Below are 24,937 nucleotides of genomic sequence, written 5' to 3'. Positions count from 1 at the left end.
GAGGGTGATGTTGAGTGTAGTTGATCCACTACTTTAATCCTGTTGATCAACTCCGTAACCCTTTTGGATCTCTTTTTATTTTCACCAGCAGTGTAAGATATCACTTGTCCCCTTACATACGCTTTCATAGTTTCCCACAGCGTGCAATAGCTTATCTCAGGAGATTCGTTAGTTACTAGGAATAAGTCTATTTGTGTGTTTATGAAATCAACAAATTTTTTATCGGCAAGTAATCTTGAGTTAAGGCGCCATGTACGCTTAGGAAGTATGTTTTCTGGAAACCGAAGCTTCAAAAGTACTGGGCAATGGTCTGAAATGACTATACTATCATATTCAACTTGAGTGATCATGGGTAGTAGTTTTTGGTCTTTTAAAAAATAATCGATTCTAGAGTAGGTTTGATGTACCGGAGAGAAGAAAGAGAACTGTTTGGATGATGGATACTTAAATCTCCAGGGGTCAATGACTCCATAGGCTTGAAGAAAAGTATTAATGCATTGCGCTGATTTGCTAAGTGACGTGACCTTTGTACTGGAGCGGTCCTGCTTCGGATCCAAAACACAGTTGAAATCTCCCCCCAGTATTAAATCATATGAATCCAGACCCGGTAAAAGTGAAAAAAGATTCCTGAAGAAGTCAACATCATCCCAATTGGGGGCATAAATATTTGCCAGCACCACCGGCCTGTTGAACAGTTTCCCTTGAATGATTACATAGCGACCATTTTTGTCCCTTATGATGTTAGACACTTCAAACAGCACATTTTGATGCAGGAGAATAGCCACCCCCCTACTTTTGTGACCGAAATCAGAGTGGAAAACTTGCGTAAATCCTCCTCTGCGGAGTTTTGCTTGGTCCTTATTTAACAGTTTAGTTTCCTGTAAGTACACTATTTCAGCTTTTAATTTGTTTAGTTGAGAGAATACCCTACTTCGCTTAACCGGTTGATTCAATCCCCTTACATTCCAACTCACCAACATGGTGTCAGCCCTGCCCGTATTTCTATCCCACGCCATTATATTGACCTTTCACAAAATGCACTGCCTCATCTCTATGACCTGTTGGTGGATCTGAAAATACTTCAATGGAGATTCCCTGAGCTTGATGACAGAATAATAGCCAACAGAAGGAAAAAAAAAAAAAAAAAAAAAAAAAAAAAAGAGGGGGGGGGGGGAGAGTACCTGAACACACATTCAAAAACACACATCCAAAGACCATCAGGCAACATGTGACCCTAACAGTCTTAAACATTGCAAACAAAAACATGAACATAGCATCGCTTGTCTCTCGCATGGAGACTGCCTGCTCTTCCAGTCACCCTCTTCTCCTACACTGCATTCCATGTGAGCTCCCCACAGGAACAAATGAAGAACTGAACACATTTCTCAACTCTTAGAATGTATCTATTAAAGCTGGATATGCTAATAATGTAGTATGTTAACAAAGCAAAACAAAAGTCGACCCATTCATCTTGACACATATTAACTTTGGTGTAGTACGAAATGGTTATTTTTCACTCAACAAGAATATCAAAATATTCCGAATAGTAAGCTAAACAGTCCTAAAGACAAAGTACCACGAAATAAAAAAAATAAAGGTGTCCCACATAATTGGATCCCCATAATAAGAGATTCAAACTCCGCTCATTCACTCTTTTTGAGCGTGTGTAGACAGCATGGGAATCAGAGTTTTTCAAGTAGTGGAATGGAGCAGTCTTGAACGTGGAACAATATAACAAAATAGAAGCCTTAGCTTTCCTCCATTAGTCTGTACATATTGAATTGTTGACAGCAGAATTTTTCAAAGTAACGGAGACTGTCCTTGATGTGTCTCGCCTTCGCCCAAAACTGGTACTTTAGTCAGTGGCCACTTACCGAAACAAGTACATTATGACGTCTTGTGCATCACCCTCTTTAAAACGAACTCCTTCGCCAGCTTCGGATCCTTGAAACTTGCCTCTTTTCCATCTGTTGTGGTTATTCTGAGTGTCGCGGGGTATCTCAGGCCGTAGCGGACTCCCTCACATGCCCGAAGCAGCCCTCTCACCTCGGTGAAGGCTGCCCGCTGTTTACGCACGGTCTGGGTGTAGTCCGGCAGTATTCGGATATGGTCGCCGTCTGCAGTAGTCACTGACTTCATCTCCATGGCTTTCTTCAAAAGCGACTCTTTTTCGGAGAAGTAATGGCACTTCACCACAAACGCCCGAGGAGGGAGGTTGTCTTGCGTTGGCTTGCTGCGGAGGGTACGGTGTGCCCGGTCTATGGTCGGGGGTTTCTCGAGATTCAGAGCTTCTTTAAGCAGGGCAGCTACAAACTGAGATGGGTGTTTCCCATGTTCACGGCCTTCCTTCACTCCCGCTATGCGGACATTGCAGCGCCGCGATCTCGCCTCCAGGTCCTCGCAGCGGTCTCTCAGTGTGGCCAGTTCTTTTTTCATCTCGCTGACATCTGCCTCCATAGCGGCGAACGAGTCCGAGCGACCGCTCAGCTCAGCCTCTAGCTCAGACACTTGGCTCTCGGTCGCCTCCATTCGTTTATCAATTTGTTCCACCGCACCTCGTAATTCGGCCTGAATCTGGCCAACCTGGCCCCGGAGTTCTGCCGACTGAGCTGTCGCCTTTTCTTCTATTTTCGCCATCAGATCTTGCTTCAAAGACTCGATAGCCAGGAGCACTGCCTGCTGGCTGTCGTCGTTTGCATCATCTGCTAAGCTAGCGCTGGCGTCAGCATTAGCGTTAGCCTCCAGCTCCGACTTGTTTCCTTGGCGATTTCTTGGCATTTTCTTCTCCGCAGTTGCAAAGTCTTGTCGACCAAACTTGTTTATAGATGTGTGTAGGGTCGTAGAGAGTATTTTAAGAAGAGGGATTAAGAAAAAGAGATATTTTTTTGGAGTCCCGTGAGGAGCCCAGCAAAACTACGTCTTCACATGGCGCTGCACATACCGGAAGTCCCCCTTACAGCAGTACTTGTTGTTAAACCAGCCCAGTGGCATTATATTTGCATATTCATCAGGGGACGGTACTCATCCAACAGTCTTTCAATGGCATAACAGTCTCAAGCGCCACATACTGTCATGTGTCGTTGGAATACCAGCGGCACAACAGCGGCATACCACTCCAAGGATCGGTATACCAGTCCAGGGATCGGTATATGCCGCTGAGGAGCAATTGACATACCTTCAGCCACTTTTCAATCTTGGCGCTGCTGGAGTAATGGTAAGTGGAACATAAGGTGCAAGAGGATAAGGTGCAGTTTCATTTACAGTAATAATAATTTAACTACATTAATAATAATTTAAGATTATTTGTGTGTTGTGGGGTGAGCGTTGTAAAATCTGATGGCACCAGGTAGGAATGATTTCCTGTTCCGTTCCTTTAGGCAGCGGGGTTGAATGAGTCTGTTGCTGAAGCTGCTCTTAAGCTTGTCCAGAGTTTTGTGGAGCCCTGAGGTGAGAGACATTGTCCATGATTGCCAGCAGTTTTGCCAGCATCCTGTCCTCCGCCACCTCCTCCAGGGAGACAAGCTTAGAGCCAAAAACAGACCCTGCCTTCTTGATGAGTTTATTCAGTCTGTTGGCATCCTTTGCTTTGATGCCCGCACCCCAGGACACCACAGCGAAGAAGATGGTGCTCGCAACAACAGACTGATAGAACATCTGGAGCATCCGGTTGCAGACATTAAAGGACCTGAGCCTCCTCAGGAAGTAAAGCCGGCTCAGGCACTTCTTGTAGACTGCCTCCGTGTTTGTAGACCACTCCAGTTTATTGTCCAGCACCACACCTATTATTTGTATTTATATGAGTACACAATGTCAATATCTGTCCCACTAATGCAGACTGGAGAAAGCGGGGGCTTGTTCCTCCTGAAGTCCACCAACATCTCTTTCGTTTTCGCCACGTTCAGCTGCAGGTGGTTCTCACCACACCACTTAACAAAATTGCCAACCAGGTGCCTGTACTCATCCTCCCTCCTGCCCTCTACACTCCTTGGTATCACATGGTTTACCCCTCATTTTAGCAATGTCATTTTTGAGCAGAGCCCTTGTCCAGAGGCCCTGGGATTATTAATCTAAAATAAAAATGAATTAAAGGGTGGGATTATAGATTAAACTGTCCTGCAGCATATATAGATGTTAAAATGAGCTCCATCTTTAATTTAACACTTAAATGGATCATTAATTAAAATTCAGTAATATGATATATATATATATTATTCTCAAAAGGGCCAATCTGCACTTTTACTGTTGGTACTTTAATATTTTCAGGGCTTCAAGGTTGGACTGCTTTGGTCGCACATAACCACATGCTCCAAAAATCAGTCATATGTGACTAAATCTTTTCATTGGTCTGTTCATTTCATTCATTCATTGGTGGATGACAGTTTTGATTGGCAGGAGACCAGGGAACTGTGGGACAGGGCCTTAAAAGGACACCCCCCTACATATTTATTTTGATATTTACTGTTTGGTAATTGTTTAATTTGTTTATGTATTATTTACAACTAATTATTGTGGCTCAAAGGAAAAGATTTAGGCATTGTAATTCCAGAGTTTCACCACAAGAGGGAGTTTGTGGTTTATAGTCGCTCTTGGACAGGCAGGTCAATACATGCATTGTGTTGTTCTGATGAAGCTCAGAGAAGAGCACATGATTTACAATGGTGCTATATGTCTATGTTTGCAGGTAAGCAAGCCACAAAAACTCACATCTGTAACTATGAATTAGTGTCTCTTAGGGTCAGAGTGTAAGGAAAGTTGGCTGTTTACTCCTTTGTTGTTGTGTTGATGTTTAGTCATAGGTGTTAGTTATGCCGCACTGGCAGCTAAGCTAATCGCTAACATGCTAAGAGGACCCCACAGTAGTACGTGTGTTGTTTTGTTTGTTTGAACTATAAACCTGTAAACAATGTAGCCAGTAGGCAGGAGCCACAATACTTTTATTTTCATATAATTTGATGGTTTGTGCCACACTTTTGTGTTGGTGTATTTAAGAGTGTGTCTTGATGTAAGTTTGAATAAGTTAGCAAGTGAATACATGCATTGTGTTATTCCAATGAAGCTCAGAGAGGAGTGCATGTTTTACAATGCTGCTATATGTCTATGTTTACAGAAGAAAACAACATACAACTCCAAGCGCGGGGGGAACCCATTCAAGTGTGCTACAGAACTTAAGTCAGCTTCAAACCTTCTGCAAAACAATGTACCTGTATGTGACCTGAAATGTAATGCTGGAGAAACATCAATAAGTTCCTCTGAATCAGTGTTTGGAGGTAGACAGGTGCAGTTCTGTTGACGGCCTTGAAGGCCAGCACCATGGTCTTGAATCTGATGCGGGCTGCAACAGGAAGCCAGTGGAGGTCCAGAGGAGGGGGGTCACATTGGAGAATTTGGGTAGATTGAAAACGAGCCGTGCTGCAGCGTTCTGGATACGTTGCAACGGTTTAGTTGCAGAAGCTGGGAGTCCAGCCAATAGCGAGTTGCCGTAGTCGAGGTGGGAGATGACCAGCGATTAAACCAGGAGTTGCGTTGCTTCCTTTGTGAGGAAGGACTGGATCCTGCAGATGTTGTAGAGGGCAAACCTGCAGGATCCAGATTCTAGAGTATTTCAGTTGCTCAGTTTGTAAAAAACTTTTAAACATAGAGCAAATTTTTGGAAGCACATGAGAGTCCACACAGGGGAAACCCTTCAGTTGCTCTGTCTGTGGCACAAGATTTAGAGAAAAGACAAACCTGAGGGAACACATGAGAATGCACACAAGGGAGAAACCTTTCAGCTGTTCTATCTGTGTGTGTTCTACCTATGGTAAAAGATGTGCAAATTTGACCTCAGTCCCACTCCAATGTCTGAGTGCTTTCCTGACAATATTGATGAGCCACACTGTTAAATATTTTTTGACAAATAACTTCATTTTGTGCTCATACTTAACAACTTTAAGATGTTGCTGTAACACTGAACCATCGCTATGGTGGAATCTGCAAGTCATACACAATTCTCCAAGTTTGGTGAACTGAGAGGAGAGTTTAAGAAGACCCAGCAGTGTCTCCTAAAATGCTAGTCAATGGCTCACTTGTAAAGCAAGTTTTAGTTGCAGCATACGAGAATTCGTACTGGGGAGAAACCATGTAGTTGTTCAGTTTATGGTAATTTTTTTTCTAAATTTAACAGACTATTGTAGCTGTTTTAGAACTTGCATCATAAGATATACTGTAGCTATCTTGTATCAGTGGGACAGGAACATTCAGTTTACCATGTGGAATTTAAGGGCCGAAATAATCCATAATTTTGGATAATAATCCAACATAATAAATAAATAAATAATCAATAATCCAACAAGTCCTTATCCCAATTTACAAAGCTCCAAACGGCAATAGCTTTTACTCAAGAGACGCATTTGCATACTATAGATGTAGTTCTGACTATTAACATCTATACTATGCAACTGCATCATCTTCTGAAACGGCATGTGAGCTTTTATAAGAGTAGCTACTCCTCTCCTTAGTGAACTATATGAGGAGGAAAAGATGTGAGCATTTGCAATCCTGCCATACTTCTTATGTTCCTCTTGTGTCACGTGTCTATTCAAGGAACAACATATATACTTTTCCCTTTATCAATTGTTGTTAAACCTTATTTCTCCAAATATGCATTTTGTCTTGTCATAACTGAAATGAACATGGTAAAGAAAAAGAAAAAACAGGAAGATAAAATGAGGAAAGATGGATTCTTAGGTAAACCAATAAAATAAATAAGCTCATCTGTCAATTGAAAATAAAAACAAACAAATTCAAACAAATAGTAACTACAAACATAAAGTAATTTGGTAGTTTAATATTTGCATATATTTGTATTTCAATAGACATAATACATTTTTTTCCTCCTCTTACATTCACTTGTTAACCTGTTAGATTAATGGTTGTAAAACTACAACTACTTGGTTAGGTTTAGGCTCCAAAATCACTTGGTTTAGGCTCCAAAACTACTTGGTTAGGTTTAGGCCCCAAAACTACAACTGCTTGGTTAGGTTTAGAAAAAGATCATACTTTGAGTTTAAAATAGCTATGTTCTTTCTGGTAACTTCAGTTACTAGGACTCACATATGTAAAGTTATGTAAGTTACGTCATTTACCTACGTTTAGGTACATACTTTACATAAATAAAAAATAAATCACTTATCACACATTGTTCACAAATACCACATGACCTCCAGCTCCGGAGGGAAGTCCTGTGAATATATATACATATGAGAGCATTAAACATAATAATTAAAGAGGAGAGCACTGTGCACTGTGGAAGACTAAGTGTTTCATTGTTTATATAGCAACTGTTCGTGTTTTAGTCCATTTGAAAATAAATCTGTCTCTGACGTGTCTATGTTCACGTAAGAGACCCACCCCCAAAAAAGCCTGGTGCCTCCTTGAAGATTTTATTATCATGTTGTTACTCTCTGCAATATTGTTCATGCTAAGTTTTTTTGTCAAGACTTACTTTCAAGACAGTCCGTCTGTGTCTCCATTTGTTTGATCCTGGTTGTCAAATACCCCTTTGTTTTCTCTCAGATTATTTGCTGATTCTCTATTTCTCCAACTCTTGAGTTCAATGTCATGTACTCTATTATCTGCTCTCTCCAGTTTATTGGATTGTTCTATTATTGTTTTGATGTTTTGTTTAATCACCATACAGTAGGCTTTAAACTTAAGTCTTTCATCTCAGTCGTAACAGTATCTTTGTTCATCAGCTGTTGAATTTCCAACCCTTCTGCCATTTCAGACATTGACTGGGTCAATTGATGGGTGGACTTCCAAAGTCCCTTCCGGCTGGCATGGACTCCACAAGTTGGTGTAAAACCTGCTGTTCTCCCAGCATGATTTGACAATGTTCCACAAAGCCTCTTGTGATGATGGGGTTGAGGTCAGTTGACTGTGGAGGAAAGTCCATGACAGTCAAGACTCCTTAGTCTTGTTCGATCTTCAAGAAGTTCTATCAAAGATTTGAGGTCTGTTTGGACTCATTATCCTGCTGCAGTATAAAGTTGTGTCAAAGCATGACTAGGTCAGCAAGCAAATGTTTCTAAGTGCTAAACTCTAAAACGTTTACAGGAACTGCATCAGTTTTTTCCAAAGTGTAATCACCCCATCATCATGACATCCCAAGAAACTTTGTGGGTCACTGTCAAATCATGCTGGGATAACCTCATCAGCAGCAGCTTTAACACTAGCTTGTGGAGTCCATGCCAGCTCAAGTACATGCTGTAATTAAAGCAAAAGGGGATATATCAAATACTAAGATTTTCTGAATATTTTTGAATTTTCAACTTTTCACTCAAACTCTTAAGCTGATATTATCAATTGTAATAAAAAAGAAAAACAGCATTACATTCCAAACAATTCCAAAATAGAAGTACTTTGATGAGTGGCTTTAGACTTTTTGAACTTACAGTATGTAACTGTGATGATGTACAGACTCCACTGATCTATCCAGCAGTGATGATGTTTGTCTAACAAGTGAAGACTTTCCCTATTACAAAGAGCACAGAGACACTGAAGAACCAGCCTGGAAACCAAAGCCAAAGCCAGGATAAAGAGGCTCAGTGAATGTGGTGTCGAAAGTGTGAAGGTGGATCAGTGTGTCAGAGGAGACTTTGTAGAAGGACAGAGTGCCAGCAAAACAGTCCACATACACTGCTATCTTGTTAGAGACAGAGGAGGAGGAGGTGATGGATGTTCTACTGTTATTGTGCCAGACATAGTAACGACCACCATCTGAGCAGATCAGTCTCCAGGACTGATCATTCTCTCCAAACACACAGTCATCACTGTCTCCTTTCCGTCCGATTCCTCTGTAGGTCACAGATATAGAAACTCTTCCTCTCCACTCAACCTCCCAGTAACAGCGACCAGTAAGTTCAGTTCTACACAGCAACTGAGGACAGGGGTCAAATCTGTCTGAATGATCAGGAAACGATTGATCCTCCCCCAAATACGTCATCTTCCTGTTGTTGTCAGACACTTTGATGTTTCTGTTTACTGTGTTTGTGTCGACTGCGAGTTCACAGGAATCTGATGGAGAGAAAATGACACAACACAGCTGCAGTTATTAATCTGTCATCTGTTAATTTATTGACAGTTTGATGATGACATCAGAGAGTTGAATGAGTGTTGTCCCAGTTTGAAGATGGTTGAATGTGTGCTACTTTGTTCTGAGGAATTTAATTAGAAACATGCTTACACTTCCTCAGACCTGGTGTCAACCATTGGACTCCACCAGGCTCCATCCTGAAAGAAGGAGGGGTTAGATGAGCACATCCTCATTCAATGCAAACATGGTCATTACATTACTCTCATACACATTAACACAATTTGTGCACATGGCTCCCCCTTGACTAGGGATGAGTACGTTTCCTATTTTTGTCTGGTGTACGAGCTTAACCAGGTTTGATTTTATGTGACTGACTGAACCGGTGTTTGTCAGGTTTAATTTTCGGTGGATAGAGCTAGCAGCATGAAGTGAGTTAGCAGGTGCTTTGGGGCAGCCAATTAGTTCAGTGCTAAAGGGGGTTGCCTCTATATGTCTACAATTATGTTGTACTAGAGTTGAGAGTTGTGCACTCAGTGTCCTGATAATCAGTCGGCAATTTGTCGAAGAGAAGAAAATTTAACATCAAATAGGCCAAATTAGTGAAACCATGCCAAGGTTCAGAACCTCACAATTTCAAACTTGCATTATGATTAAGTGCCATATTAAATATTTAGTTTCCTGTGCCCTCAGGGGTGCTTCACTTATACCAGGCAACCACTGAACATACAGTTAGGAATTAGCATGCTAGATAGCTAATTCTTGTCTATTCTATGGCCTAATTATACACTAAATTTATCATGGCCCACTGAGCTCACTCCTCCTGCTGTCCAGCGGACTATCAGGACCATGACTATCTCTTTCCATGGAACAGATGCATTATTATTTCCTAACTGTATGTTCAGTAGCTGTCTGGTGTTAATGTTTTTTTCTCACAGTTAGTTTGCCAGCAGTGGAGGTGATACAGTAGATTGTGAGCTGTAGTTGGTAAACACACCAATCATTTAGGCTGTTACAATTCCAGCCCAGAGACACTCTTGCAGTGTAGAGTGGCTCCAGAGGATGAGTGACGCTGACAGGAGCGGCAGAGGACCGGGAGAGAGGCCGAAAAGGTCTGTGCGTTTACTCGCTAAACTACAGCTCAGAAACTGACGAAAACACATTACCAGAGCTACTGTGTCAAGTGTAGAGTATGGGATACAGGGATTGGAACTTTATATCTTTTTCTTTCGAGCCTCCTTGACTCTGTGTATTCCCTTCGCCTGGCCAGGATAAACGGTGCATAATCTTGGTCAAGGTTGATTTTGCAATTTCTCCACATGAACCCTTTCTTTTGCCGTGCTATTTTAAGCACTTCTTCTTTCGTTCTGAAACTGAGGAATTTAACAAGGATCGACCTGGGCTGGGCTCCTGCCGGGGGCTGCGGTGCTAATGCTCGGTGGGCTCTCTCTATCTGTAGATCCTTTGTGTCCGGTATGTCGAGGTTCTCTTTAAGCAGCTTATCCACGAAGGGAATCATTGCTCTGGGCATGTCCTCTGCACCTTCGGGTACTCCGTATATCCTCACATTTTCCCTCCATGAGCGCCCCTCTTGGTCTGCCAACTTCGATTGGAGCTGCTCCTGTAGCTTTAGAATTTCTGCTAGTGCCTCTTCCGCATTTTGCATTCTCCATCAGAATCAGAATCAGAATCAGAAATCCTTTATTTGTCCCGCAAATGGGGAAATTCCTTAGTCACAGCAGCCAAAGGACAGTATCACACTTAAACAATAATAAAAAGTAAAAAATAAACAATATAATAGAGATAAGAAATAGAATTAACTCGTATATACATAGTATTTACAATATGAACTTGGTATTTACAATATGACATAGTATTTATAATATGAACAGTGTAAGTATAAGCAGTTTGGTATTTTTATTTACAAACATTAAATAATAAATATGGGTATTAAAAAATTGTCCAATTAGTGCAAACCAGAAAGTGTGCGGATATGTGTAGAGTTTAGTATTGCACAGTGCACATGTGAGGTCTACTGGGAGCAGTGCTGGTTGTACAGTCTGACAGCAGCAGGAAGGAAGGACCTGCGATACCTCTCCGTCACACACTTGGGATGTATCAACCTGTCGCTGAAGGAGCTGACCAGTGCAGTGATAGTGACCTGCAGGGGGTGGGACTCCTTCACCAGCAGCGATGACAGCTTGTCCATCATCCTGCTCTCTCCCACCACCTGCACTGGGTCAAGAGGGCATCCCAGGATGGAGCTGGCCTTCTTGATAAGTTTATCAAGTCTCTTCCTATCTGCTGCCGAGATGCTGCTGCTCCAGCAGACTACTCCATAGAAAATGGCTGATGCCACCACAGAGTCAAAGAAAGTTGTCAGGAGTGCCCCCTGCACCCCAAAGGACCTGAGCTTCCTCAGCAGATGGAGTCTGCTCTGACCTTTCTTGTATGTTGCTGCAGTGTGATCAGTCCAGTCCAGTTTATTGTTCAGGTGATCCTTGCTTCGGCTTCGTCCAACCTCAAGTTAGTCTTTGTGATTTCCCCTTTGATGTCTTCAAACTGTTTTCTGGATCAGGGTCAGGTTCACCGGCTCTTCCCCTCCTCCTGTATTGTTGCTGTCATGGCTAGCCGAGGGGGAGCTAACCTTAGCATCATCGTGTTGCTGCCCCTTGTTGTTTTTGCCGGAGTCCAGAGCAGGCTTTTTACCCTTAAATTTAGACGTCATCCTTGCCCCTCTACTTTGTATAGTTAACATGAACCAATACTTGTATTATTTCAACTTATTTCAACAAAAAAAGTAAACCTTCCAATACCTCCAAAGTAGTTACATTAATTAAAAAATTGGACTTGAGTCTGACAACCCCAGGGCAGGACTTTTGAAATGCTACATTCAAATGCTACATGCTACATATACAACAAACATTGGTTGTAAATATATGACACTTACAATCAACCAACAGACACGGGTGAAAACATAACCTCCTTGGCAGAGGCAATAAATGATTAAAGCTGAGTTACGTTGGTTTGTTTAGCAAAGACTAAGGGTGGATAAAGAATTTCAAATCGGTTTGATATTAACTCAGACCGGACCAGACTGATAATACTGAATTTTACCAGAGACTTTATATTTTTAGAACTGAAAAAGTCAAGGCAGTCCTTCTTTTCAGACATTATCACCAAAAACAATAATAATGCACGTGCCCTGTTTGCTACTGTCGACAGGCTAACAAACCCTCCTGTGTCAGTAGCCTCAGAACATCTATCTACCAGGGCCTGTAATGAATTTGCATCCTTTCCTTATCACCAAAAACAATAATAATGCACGTGCCCTGTTTGCTACTGTCGACAGGCTAACAAACCCTCCTGTGTCAGTAGCCTCAGAACATCTATCTACCAGGGCCTGTAATGAATTTGCATCCTTTTTCAGTGACAAAATTCAGAAAATTAGACAAGCGGTCAGTGCCACCGTACCAGGTATAGGAGGTGTGTTATCCATGTGTCCACCTAAAACAGACTCTAACACCATGACACAGTTAATTCCAATCAATGACAAAAACCTGCAAGAAATAATACAACATTTGAAATCTTCCTCCTGCTGCCTGGATATTTTACCAGCAGGGTTCTTCAAAAAAGTTTCAGACTGCTTGACTCCAGATCTGCAACAGATTATCAACATGTCTCTTCTTTCAGGCATCGTCCCCCAAGCCATGAAAACTGCAGTTATTAAACCACTCCTGAAGAACAATCTAGACACATCAGTAATGAATAATTATAGGCCCATATCAAACCTCCCTATTTTAAGTAAAATCATTGAAAAAGCTGTTTTTCAACAGTTGAACAATTACTTAATAGTAAATGGCTGTTTTGATGTCTTCCAATCAGGATTTCGACCACATCACAGCACTGAGACCGCTCTAGTCAAGGTCATCAATGACATTCATTTAAACACAGAGAGTGGCAAAATTTCAGTCTTAGTATTACTGGATCTCAGTGCTGCGTTTGACACAGTCGACCACAACATACTACTGGACCGACTGGAAAACTGGGTGGGACTCTCTGGTACAGCACTAAACTGGTTTAAATCCTATCTAAATGATAGAGACTACTTTGTGTCTATTGGTAATTACACATCTGAACGGATGAAAACGACAAGCGGAGTGCCCCAGGGCTCCATTCTGGGGCCTCTATTGTTCAACATTTACATGCTTCCTCTATCTCAGATATTGGAAAAAAACAAAATATGTTACCAGAGTTATGCAGATGACACACACATTTACATAACCATATCACCAGGGGACTATAATCCCATACAAACGCTAAGTAGATGCGTTGAACAAATCAATGATTGGATGTGTCAGAGTTTTCTTCAGTTAAACAAAGATTAGACTGAAATAATTGTTTTTGGAGCCAAGGAAGAATGACTAACAGTCTCTGCTCAGCTTCAATCTGTAATGTTGAAAACTGCAAACCAAGTAAGAAACCTCGGGGTAATCATGGACTCAGACCTGAATTTCAGCAGCCACATTAAGTCAATTACAAAGTCGGCCTACTATTATCTTAAAAATATATCCAGGATGAAAGGACTTATGTCTCGGCAAGATTTGGAAAAACTTATCCATGCATTTATCTTCAGCAGACTTGACTACTGTATCGGTGTCTTTACAGAACTCTAAAAAATCCATCAGACAGCTGCAGCTGATTCAGAATGCTGCTGCTCGAGTCCTAACAAAAACCAAAAAAGTAGATCACATCACTCCAGTTCTCAGATCTTTACACAGTTTCCTATCATTCCTGTCAAAGAACAGATTTCAAAATCCTGCTGTTGGTTTATAAAGCAATGGCTGGTTCCGGGCCAAAATACATTTCTGATCTGCTGCCACGTTATGAACCATCCAGACCTCTGAGGTCATCAGGTACAGGTCTGCTTTCAGTCCCTAGAGTCAAAACTAAACATGGAGAAGCAGCGTTCAGTTATTATGCTCCACATATCTGGAACAAACTCCCAGAAAACTGCAGGTCTGCTCCAACTCTCCCTCTTTTAAATCAAGGCTGAAGACCTTTCTGTTTGCCACTGCCTTTCACTGAAGCAATTTTAAGGCTTTGAACTGCACTGTGACTTTTATTTTCTATTCTTGTCTCTCTTTTTTTTTTAATTGAATAGTAATTTTTGCTGGATTTCTGTTGATCATTGTGATAGTTGGGCGACTCGAACCAATTCAGGGCAGAGTAATACTGGGTTCTGGGAACGCTGGAGCTAATAGGAAGAAAAGATGTTTTTTCCTATTAAGCTGTTTTACCGCTGGATTGGGGGCCAACTCAGGGCTGAGTGGAACCAAGTGGAGACAAGGGGTCTCTTAAGGTTATCACCGCTGGTTGGCTGCTTTTTTTCAGAATTTGTAGTGTAAACAAACTGAATTCACGGTGACGACCGGGTCTTAAGGATAAATATAAAGTGCACTGGGACAAGTGACAAGTAGAACAATGGGAGGTAAATCCAGCAAAAACCAGGAAGCTGGCATAGGAAAGATTTCTTAACTTGTTTTAATGTTTTGTTTTAATGTATTTTAAATGCTTTTAATGTAATAATTGAATAGTAATTTTTGCTGGACTTCTGTTGATCATTGTGATAGTTGGGCGACTCCGACCAATTCAGGGCAGAGTAATACCAGGTTCTGGGAACGCCGGAGCTAATAGGAAGAAAAGGTGTTTTTTCCTATTAAGCTGTTTAACCGCTGGATTGGGGGCCAACTCAGGGCTGAGTGGAACCAGGTGGAGACAAGGGGTCTCTTAAGGTTATCACCGCTGGTTGGCTGCTTTTTTTCAGAATTTGTAGCTTAAACAAACTGAATTCACGGTGACGACCGGGTCTTAAGGATACATATAAAGTGCACTGGGATGAGTGATAAGTAGAACAATGGGAGGTAAATCCAGCAAAAACCAGGAAGCTGGCATAGAAAAGATTTCTTGTTTTAATGTTTTGTTTTAATGTATTTTAAATGCTTTTAATGTAATTTTTATGCGCCTGTAAAGCACTTTGAGTTGCCTTGTGTCTGAATTGTGCTATATAAATACACTTGCCTTGCCTTACAGAGCACACTGCTGCTCCGCCACCCAACCTGTCCACTCTACCTAACGAGCCCAGATACACTCTTGCAGTGTAGAGTGGCTCTAGAGGATGAGTGACGCTGACAGGAGCGGCAGAGGACCGGGAGAGAGGCCGAAAAGGTCTGTGTGTTTACTCGCTAAACTACAGCTCAGAAACTGACGAAAACAGACATTACCAGAGCTACTGTGTCAAGTGTAGAGTATGCAACCAACAAAGCCAACCAATCAGAAGAGGAGCAAGGTGGGTTTTGTACCAACAGTGATGGGATCCATAGTAATGGCTCGGTGGGATGGAGAGGGATGGCAGGTTAATAAGCAAGATTTGCACAGCATTTGCTAACAAGGGACACAGCGGGGGCCCTAGTGCGCATGCAAAGGATGTAGACGCGTTTAGTCTGCGCTCCTCTCCGCAACTTACAAAATCATCTTTATACCGCGTCTTTTTTGCCCATAGACCACAAGTGTGTGTGTATATAACTCCCTAAGAACTCTATCAAGCTGAAAATCCAAAATGCTGAAGCCAAACATCTCCAGCAAAGCCAAATCCACCTACAGTCAAGCTGCCGGAGCTGGAGCTAGTGCTACCGGTAGCTGCAGCCCTGCTGGCGACTCTCCCACCAGGTTGGACATGCCTCCAGATAAAACTTATGAAATGTGTAAGGAGCTGTGCAAAGAGGTATCAGAGTCAGTCCTGCGCTGCATTAATGAACGTTTCGACGCCTTTGAGGCTAAGTTTCAGTCACTCGCAGCCTCGCAGGCTGAACTGCAAGCCCGTGTAGCTAACCAGGAGCAAGCTACTAGCGACCTTGACGTCCGCATGCTAGTGCTTGAAGCTAAATACACTGAGGTGATGGGACGCAACACTCAGCTTCACGCCAAGGTGCTTGACCTGGAGACCCGCTCTCGGAGGCACAACATCAAAATTGTGGGGATCCAAGAGGGTGAGGAGGACGGTAGACCCACGGAATTTGTCTCCAGATTAATCCCTAAACTGCTCGGCGAAGAACACTTTCCGCATCCAGTAAAAGTCGACCGGGCGCACCGCTCCCTCCAACCGAAGCCGGCTGCCGGCGCCAGACCGCGTACCATCCTATCGCGCATCCATCACTTTCAGGAGATGGAGTTGATTCTTCGCCTCGGCAGACAGCAGTCCATGGAGTACAAGGGAGACAAGGTCCTTATCTTCCCGGATTACACCAGCGAGGTCATAGCTCAGCGCTGCGCCTTCAGAGAAGTGCAGCAGGCTCTGCGCAACGATGGAATAAAGCACACTCTGCGGCCAAGCTTTATGTTTACCCCCGGGATGGCGGAGCACCCAGGATCTTCGCGGACCCGAAGGAAGCGGCGAAGTCCCTGGAAAGGAATAACGTACGAGAAGGGGGTAGATCCATACACTGACATTCTTCATTTAATTCACGGTTGCGCTGAGGTGAGGCAACTATTTGTTCAAAGCAGCTGACCAGCTGCTCGCAGCACTGGGACTTTTTGCATATTGTCTTATATACACTTTATTACAACGGTCCACTTTGAACTGCTGACATGTTTGCACAACCTGAGGTGCTGATACTGTTTATACTTTCACTGCTTTAATTGCTTTATATCACGGTATCATATAAATAATGTTACTATATTGTCACGGGGAGGGGGCTAGTGGTAACATATTCTAGTAACTTGCCCAGTAGCTCCTTTGAGATGAATACGGGATGCTATGTGCCAGGTTCGGGGAGGCACAAGGCAGGGTGGGAGGGGAGGGATGTTACTGTTCTCTTTTTTTTTTGTCTTTTACTGTTTTTCATATGGTCAGTGCTTTACTTTACACTACTTGGTCATAGGGGACACATTTGTCTTATGGAAGGGGCAATATCTCTGTAAAATCATTTGCTATTGATGAACAGGGTGGTGAAATTTGTGAGCTTCAATGTGAATGGGTTAAACGGACCTATTAAACGGAAGAGAGTACTAACACATTTGAAAAAATTGAAAATAGACATTGCCTTTATACAGGAAACCCATCTGACGCCCCTGGAGCATAGAAAATTGAAAAGGGATTGGATAGGGCATGTAATATCATCATCCTTTAACTCTAAAGCCAGGGGAGTGGCCATCTTGATAAATAAGAACACACCTGTAACAATTGGAGAAACCATTGTTGATACATTGGGGAGATATGTTTTAGTGAATTGTGAGATCTACTCAGAACCCTGGACCCTCTTAAATTTTTATGCACCCAATTATGACGATGAGTCATTTGTTCAGGATATATTCCTGAAGGTGTCGGCAGGACGGCAAAACATTCTTATAGGGGGTGACTTTAATTTCTGCCTGGATCCTGTTCTAGATAAGTCAGCTCTATTGGTATCCAAATCTAAAGCAGCCAAAATCACTGTAGAATTCATGAAGGAATTAAACTTAACTGATGTGTGGAGACAAATGCACCCTCAAACCCGAGATTATTCTTTTTACTCTGGTCGCCACAACTCTTTTACTCGGATTGATCTTTTCCTGTTGTCAACACAGCTGATCCACAGAGCAGTAGAATCTGAGTACTTGTCTAGAACATTATCAGATCACTCACCTCTGACCCTGTCCATTTATATGCCTGAAAAAACTACTAATATGTATAGGTGGCGTCTGAACCCTACTCTCCTTCAAAAGCCAGATTTCTGCAAATTTGTAAGAGATCAGATTGGGCTATTCTGTGAGACAAACTGTGCTTCTTCTCCCAATAGTTTTATATTATGGGACACACTAAAAGCCTTTTTAAGGGGACAAATAATCTCTTAAACCAAAGGTATCAAAAAGAAATACATGGCAGAAATAGAAGAATTGGAGGCAGACATTTTGAAACTGGAAAAGGAGTTTCAACAATCAAGGTCTAAAGATGTACACCAGTCTTTGGTAAATAAAAAGCTTAGATACAATACTTTGCATACTTACAAAATTGAAAAAAACATTCTAAGAAACAAGCAGAGATACTATGAATTGGGAGAGAAGGCGCACAAAATTCTGTCTTGGCAACTGAGAAAAGAAGAAACCTCTAGGACGATTAATTCAATCCAAACTGAAACAGGTTCTGTATCATATAACCCAACAGAAATTAATGATGCATTCAAACAATTTTACACACATTTACACACATCAGAACCACCAGAGAATCTGAGTGACATTGATGAGTTTTTGTCTATGATTGAACTGCCCAAACTTGGCCAAGAAGATCAAAATAGTCTTGATCTGCCCTTTACACAAAAAGAAATTGAAAAAGCTCTGGGCTCATTACAAGCAAACAAATCACCAGGAGAAGATGGGTTCCCTCCAGAATTTTACAGGGAATTTAAGGACTTACTCCTCCCACTTCTCATGGATGTCATCAACGTGGCCTCTAAGACTTGAACACTCCCTGAGTCATTCTCTACAGCCATAATTTACTGTTATTCACAAAAAAAATAGAGATCCTTTGAAATGCTCTTCATATCGGCTGATTTCATTGTTAAATACAGACTATAAATTAATTTCCAAGGCCCTGGCTAACAGACTTGGCCAATACCTGCCACAACTAATAAACCCAGACCAGTGTGGCTTTATTTCAAAGCGTTCCTAAGCTAATAACCTGTGTAGGCTTTTTAATATTATTCACTTAACAAAATCTGAAACGGAACCCAGTATAGCTGTGGCTTTAGATGCTGAGAAGGCCTTTGATAGGCTAGAGTGGCCATACTTATTTAAAGTGTTAGCCAAGTTTGGGTTCGGTCAATTATTTATTAGTTGGGTTCAAACTCTATATCATAAACCCCAGGCAAAAATCAGCACCAATGGACAGATTTCATCTACATTCCTTTAAAGCAGATCAAGTCGACAAGGATGCCCTTTGTCTCCAGCACTTTTTGTCTTAGCAATTGAGCCTTTAGCCGAAGCAATTAGACAAGATCCTGATATAAAAGGCTTTCAGGTGGGTCAGGCAGTTCATAAAATTAATTTGCTGGCAGATGACGTTATTCTGTACTTAAAAGACCCTGATAACTCTCTTTCCAAATTAGAAACTGTATTAAATACTTATAGTAGTGTTTCAGGCTATAAGGTGAATTATTCCATTGACAAATTTTAACCACTCCGAACTCCAGCGAACAAGTCAATTTAGATGGCCTATGGGTGGTATAAAATACCTTGGTATATTTGTAGACAACGACCTCAAAAACCTGTACAAACTGAATTACCTCCCACTGCTCAGTAAGATTGAAGATGATTTACGTAGATGGATGGGCTTGCCTCTCACTTTGATTGGAAGAGTGAATTGTATTAAAATGAATGTACAACCGAGATTGCAATATCATTCTTCAAAGCTCTCACTAGATACGTAAGGCAATTTTTATGGAACTGTAAAGCACCCCAGATATCTATGGAGAAGCTTACATGGGACTATGGCTCGGGGGGACTTCGACTGCCAAGTTTTAAAAACTACTACCTGGCAGCTCAACTGAGGTTAATCTCATCCTTTTTTGAGGGCAGTGACGCCCCTTCTTGGACACAAATCGGATTGCACCCCCTGAATGAAAAGTTCTGCAGTGACTTCATTTATAAGCACAATTCTAGAACTGTAAACAACAGGACAGATAACCCTATATTGAGGCATCTGATAAAAAATTGGTATGAGGTTCACAAAAGTCTTGGATTGAAGGTGGGGCCAATTTCACAATAACCAGCGAACCTTACAAATGAGTTAGGATCAGCGATCTCAACAGCTGAAGTCCAAGAGGCTATTAGACTATTACAAAATGGCAAATCCCCTGGCCCAGATGGGTATATAGTGGAATTCTACAAAGCATTCTCAAAATCCATTGCCCCGCTTCTAGCTAAGGTTTACAATGAGTCTTTCGTTAGCAGTCAGCTTCCCCCCCCCTTATCCGAAACCACTATATGCTTATTATTAACGAAAGGTAAAAATCCTCTTGATTGTGGCAGCTACAGGCCTATATCACTCCTAAATGTAGACCAAAAGATCTTCGCTAAGATTCTGGCCTCTCGCTTACAAAGGGTTCTGTCGACCCTCATCTCTACAGACCAAACTGGTTTCATGGCCGGCAGAGCCTCCTCTCATAACACTAGAAGACTCCTCAATATAATCAGCACCCCTGACCCTGCTACTCCTGAGGTAGTAATATCCCTAGATGCCGAAAAAGCATTTGACAGGGTTGAGTGGGAGCACTTGTATTATATACTGGACAAATTTGGCTTCAACTCTGACTTCATTGCTTGGATTAGACTGCTTTATAGCTCCCCTGTCTCATGCATTCTCACAAATGGTTTTAGATCTTCCCCCTTACCTCTTCGCCGTGGTACCAGACGGGGTGCCCTCTTTCTCCCCTTCTGTTCGCACTAGTCATCAAACCCTTTGCCATTTGGCTCCGGGGGGAGGAGAGATTTGAGGGCATCACTAGGATGGGCATTATGCATAAGCTGTCCTTATATGTGGACAATCTTTTGTTGTACGTCTCCAATCCAGTTTCATCTATTCAGATTGTTGAAGATATTTTAACACAATTCGGCAAATACTCCGGGTACAAACAAAATTTTTATAAGAGTTAGCTCCTCCCCATTAATGATCTAGCCAAGCAAATACCCCAGTCCTCCTATCGTTTAAAAGTTCTCCCTGAGGGGTTTAGATACCTGGGGGTGTTTATAAACACTTCCAATTCAATCAATCAATCAATTTATTATTTAAAGTGTAAAATCACCATGGTACATGGTCTCAATACACTTTACAATAAAATCAAGATCAACAATCAACAATAATAACAGACAATAAAACAATATTAAAACTAGAGGTCGACCGATAGTGGATTTTTAAAGGCCGATATAAAAAATCGCGAAAAAAATCAACACTGTTGGAAATGAACAATCTGACTTTATTAGCAAAATATAAAATATAAATATCCAATATCCAAATATATAAAATCTCAAATCTCACATCAAACTCAAAGTAATAAATACCAAAATAAATATATAAAACTTGAACTGGACATAAAAGTAATAAATACCTAAATAAATAAAGAAATCTGGATAACTGAACATCAGTCTCAGAGTAATAAACACCTAAATGAATATTTAGAACCGAACCGACACCTTACCGTGGTGGAGGGGTTTGAGTACCTGAATGATCCTAGGAGCTATGTTGTCCGGGGCCTAATGCCCCTGGTAGGGTCTCCCAAGGCAGACAGGTCCTAGGTGACAGGTCAGACTAAGAGCGGTTCCAAAGCCCCCTATGACTGAAATTACATCGAGGAAGTGTACGTTGCCCGGAATGGCGTCACCGGGGCCCCACCCTGGAGCCAGGCCCGGGGTTGGGGCTCGCAGGCGAGCACCTGGTGGCCGGGTCTTTGCCCACGGGACCCGGCCGGGCACAGCCCGAAGGAGCGACGTGGGCCCGCCCTCCAGTAGGCCCACCACCCGCAGGAGGGTTCAGAAGGGGCCGGTGCGGTGCGATTTGGGTGGCTGTCCTGGGCGGGTGCCCCGGCGACCCAATCCCCGGACGGTGACTCTAGCCATGGGGACATGGAATGTCACCTCGCTGCGGGGGAAAGAGCCTGAACTGGTGCGGGAGGTTGAGCGCTACCGGCTAGAGATAGTCGGGCTCGCCTCCACGCACGGTCTGGGCTCTGGAACCCAACTCCTTGAGAGAGGCTGGACTCTCTTCTACTCTGGAGTTGCCCGCGGTGAGAGGCGGCGAGCTGGTGTGGGCTTGCTCATAGCTCCCCAGCTCAGCCGCCATGTGTTGGAGTTTTCACCGGTGAACGAGAGGGTCGTTTCCCTGCGCCTCCGGGTCGGGGATAGGTCTCTCACTGTTGTTTCGGCCTATGGGCCAAACGGCAGTGCAGAGTACCCGGCCTTCTTGGAGTCCCTGGGAGGGGTACTGGAGAGTGCTCCAACTGGGGACTCCATCGTTCTACTGGGGGACTTCAACGCTCACGTAGGCAGCGACAGTGTTGCCTGGAGGGGTGTGATTGGGAGGAACGGCCTCCCTGATCTGAACCCGAGTGGTGTTCTGTTGTTGGACTTCTGTGCCAGTCACAGTTTGTCCATAACGAACACCATGTTCAAGCATAAGGGTGTTCATCAGTGCACATGGCACCGGGACACCCTAGGCTGGAGGTCGATGATCGACTTTGTGGTCGTGTCATCTGACCTCCGGCCGTATGTCTTGGACACTCGGGTAAAGAGAGGGGCTGAGCTGTCAACTGATCACCACCTGGTGGTGAGTTGGTTTCGCTGGCAGGGGAGGAAGCTGGACAGACTTGGCAGACCCAAACGTACTGTGAGGGTCTGCTGGGAACGTCTGGTGGAACCCTCTGTCGGGGAGGTCTACAACTCCCACCTCCGGGAGAGCTTTGACCAGATCCCGAGGGAGGCTGGGGACATTGAGTCCGAATGGGCCTTGTTCTCCGCCTCCATTGTTGACGCGGCTGTTCGGAGCTGTGGCCGTAAGGTCTCCGGTGCCTGTCGTGGCGGCAATCCCCGAACTCGGTGGTGGACACCGACAGTAAGGGATGCTGTCAAGCTGAAGAAGGAGTCCTATCGAGCCTGGCTGGCTCGGGGGACTCCTGAGGCAGCTGACGGGTACCGGCAGGCCAAGCGTGCTGCAGCACGGGCTGTCGCGGAAGCAAAGACTCGGGCCTGGGAAAAGTTCGGGGAGGCCATGGAGAAGGACTACCGGTCGGCCTCGAGGAAATTCTGGCAAACCATCCGGCGCCTTAGGAAGGGGAAGCAGCACCCCGCCAACACTGTTTACGGTGGAGGCGGGGAGCTGTTGACCTCGACTGGGGATATCGTCGGGCGGTGGAAGGAGTACTTCGAGGATCTCCTCAATCCCACTGACACGTCTTCCATAGAGGAAGCAGAGGCTGGGGACTCGGAGGTTGATCCATTCATCACCCAAGCCGAAGTCACCGAGGTAGTCCGGAAGCTGCCCGGTGGCAAAGCACCGGGGGTGGATGAGATCCGCCCTGAGTACCTCAAGTCTTTGGATGTTGTGGGGCTGTCTTGGCTGACACGTCTCTGCAACATCGCGTGGCAGTCGGGGACAGTGCCTCTGGACTGGCAGACCGGGGTGGTCCCTCTATTCAAAAAGGGGGACCGGAGGGTGTGTTCCAACTACCGGGGGATCACACTCCTCAGCCTCCCTGGTAAAGTCTATTCCAGGGTACTGGAGAGGAGAATTCGGCCGATAGTCGAACCTCGGATTCAGGAGGAACAATGCGGTTTTCGTCCTGGCCGTGGAACACTGGACCAGCTCTATACCCTCAGCAGGGTGCTGGAGGGTTCATGGGAGTTTGCCCAACCAGTCCACATGTGTTTTGTGGACTTGGAGAAGGCATTCGACCGTGTCCCTTGTGGCATTCTGTGGGGGGTGCTTCGGGAGTACGGGGTCGAGGGCCCTTTACTAAGGGCTGTGCGGTCCCTGTACGACCGGAGCAGGAGCTTGGTTCGCATTGCCGGCAGTAAGTCAGACCTGTTTCCAGTACATGTTGGACTCCGGCAGGGCTGCCCTTTGTCACCGGTTCTGTTCATTATTTTTATGGACAGAATTTCTAGGCGCAGTCAAGGGCCGGAGGGGATCTGGTTCGGGAGCCACCGGATTTCATCCCTGCTTTTCGCAGATGATGTTGTCTTGTTGGCTCCTTCGAGCCGGGACCTCCAGCATGTCCTGGGGCGGTTTGCAGCCGAGTGTGAAGCAGCTGGGATGAGAATCAGCACCTCCAAGTCTGAGGCCATGGTTCTCGACCGGAAAAAGGTGGCTTGTTCCCTCCAAGTTGGGGGAGAGTTCCTGCCTCAAGTGGAGGAGTTTAAGTATCTCGGGGTCTTGTTCACGAGTGAGGGAAGGATGGAGCGTGAGATTGACAGGCGGATCGGTGCGGCGGCCGCAGTAATGCGGTCGTTGTATCGGTATGTCGTGGTGAAGAGAGAGCTGAGCCGAAAGGCGAAGCTCTCGATTTACCGGTCAGTCTACGTTCCTACCCTCACTTATGGTCATGAACTTTGGGTCATGACCGAAAGAATAAGATCCCGGATACAAGCGGCCGAAATGAGTTTCCTCCGCAGGGTGGCAGGGCGCTCCCTTAGAGATAGGGTGAGGAGCTCTGTCACACGGGAGGAGCTCGGAGTAGAACCGCTGCTCCTCCACATCGAGAGGAGTCAGCTGAGGTGGCTCGGGCATCTGTATCGGATGCCCCCTGGACGCCTCCCTCGGGAGGTGTTCCAGGCATGCCCCACCGGGAGGAGGAGACCCCGAGGAAGACCCAGGACACGCTGGAGTGACTATGTCGCCCGGCTGGCCTGGGAACGCCTTGGGATCCTCCCGGAGGAGCTGGAGGAAGTGTCCGGGGAGAGGGAAGTCTGGGTGTCCCTGCTCAGGCGGCTGCCCCCGCGACCTGGCCCCGGATAAGCGGCAGATAATGGATGGATGGATGGATAGAACTGAACATCAAACTCAAAGTGGTTAATAAATAAATCTAGAACTGATCATATATAATTAATATTATATAATATTAATATATTTAATTTAAACTTGTATGTATTCAATATCTCTTTAAATCTACATGGATGATTTAAGTTGCACTTTAATATAGGGGGAAATTAAGTGATCCTTCACATGTTTGTGAGTGATGGCACTGTGTGCCATAAAAAATAATAATCACAAAATAACACTGGTTAAACAAGGCGTATAGTGAAGGGATTTGAACTGTGATTTTCTCATCCTCCCATAGTCAG

The 24,937-nt window shown here is 44.0% G+C and overlaps 1 protein-coding gene across 1 annotated transcript in view; it reads right to left on the bottom strand.

The window, feature by feature from the left end:
* Positions 1–8,324: 8,324 nt before the first annotated feature.
* LOC141004318 (protein NLRC3-like) overlaps positions 8,325–24,937 on the bottom strand; it is a 59,832-nt gene continuing 43,219 nt past the window's right edge. Inside the window, exons 9-10 of the mRNA XM_073475749.1 lie at positions 9,224–9,270; positions 8,325–9,054 (exon numbers count right to left, since the gene is read on the bottom strand). Coding sequence (XP_073331850.1) covers positions 8,516–9,054; positions 9,224–9,270 — 586 coding nt within the window. The 3' untranslated portion in view covers positions 8,325–8,515. The remainder of the gene's footprint in view (positions 9,055–9,223; positions 9,271–24,937) is intronic.

The sequence above is a fragment of the Pagrus major genome, chromosome 11, assembly GCF_040436345.1.
Source record: "Pagrus major chromosome 11, Pma_NU_1.0".
In the NCBI taxonomy this organism is placed as follows: Eukaryota; Metazoa; Chordata; class Actinopteri; order Spariformes; family Sparidae; genus Pagrus; species Pagrus major.
This window is presented reverse-complemented; position numbering and strand designations above follow the sequence as displayed.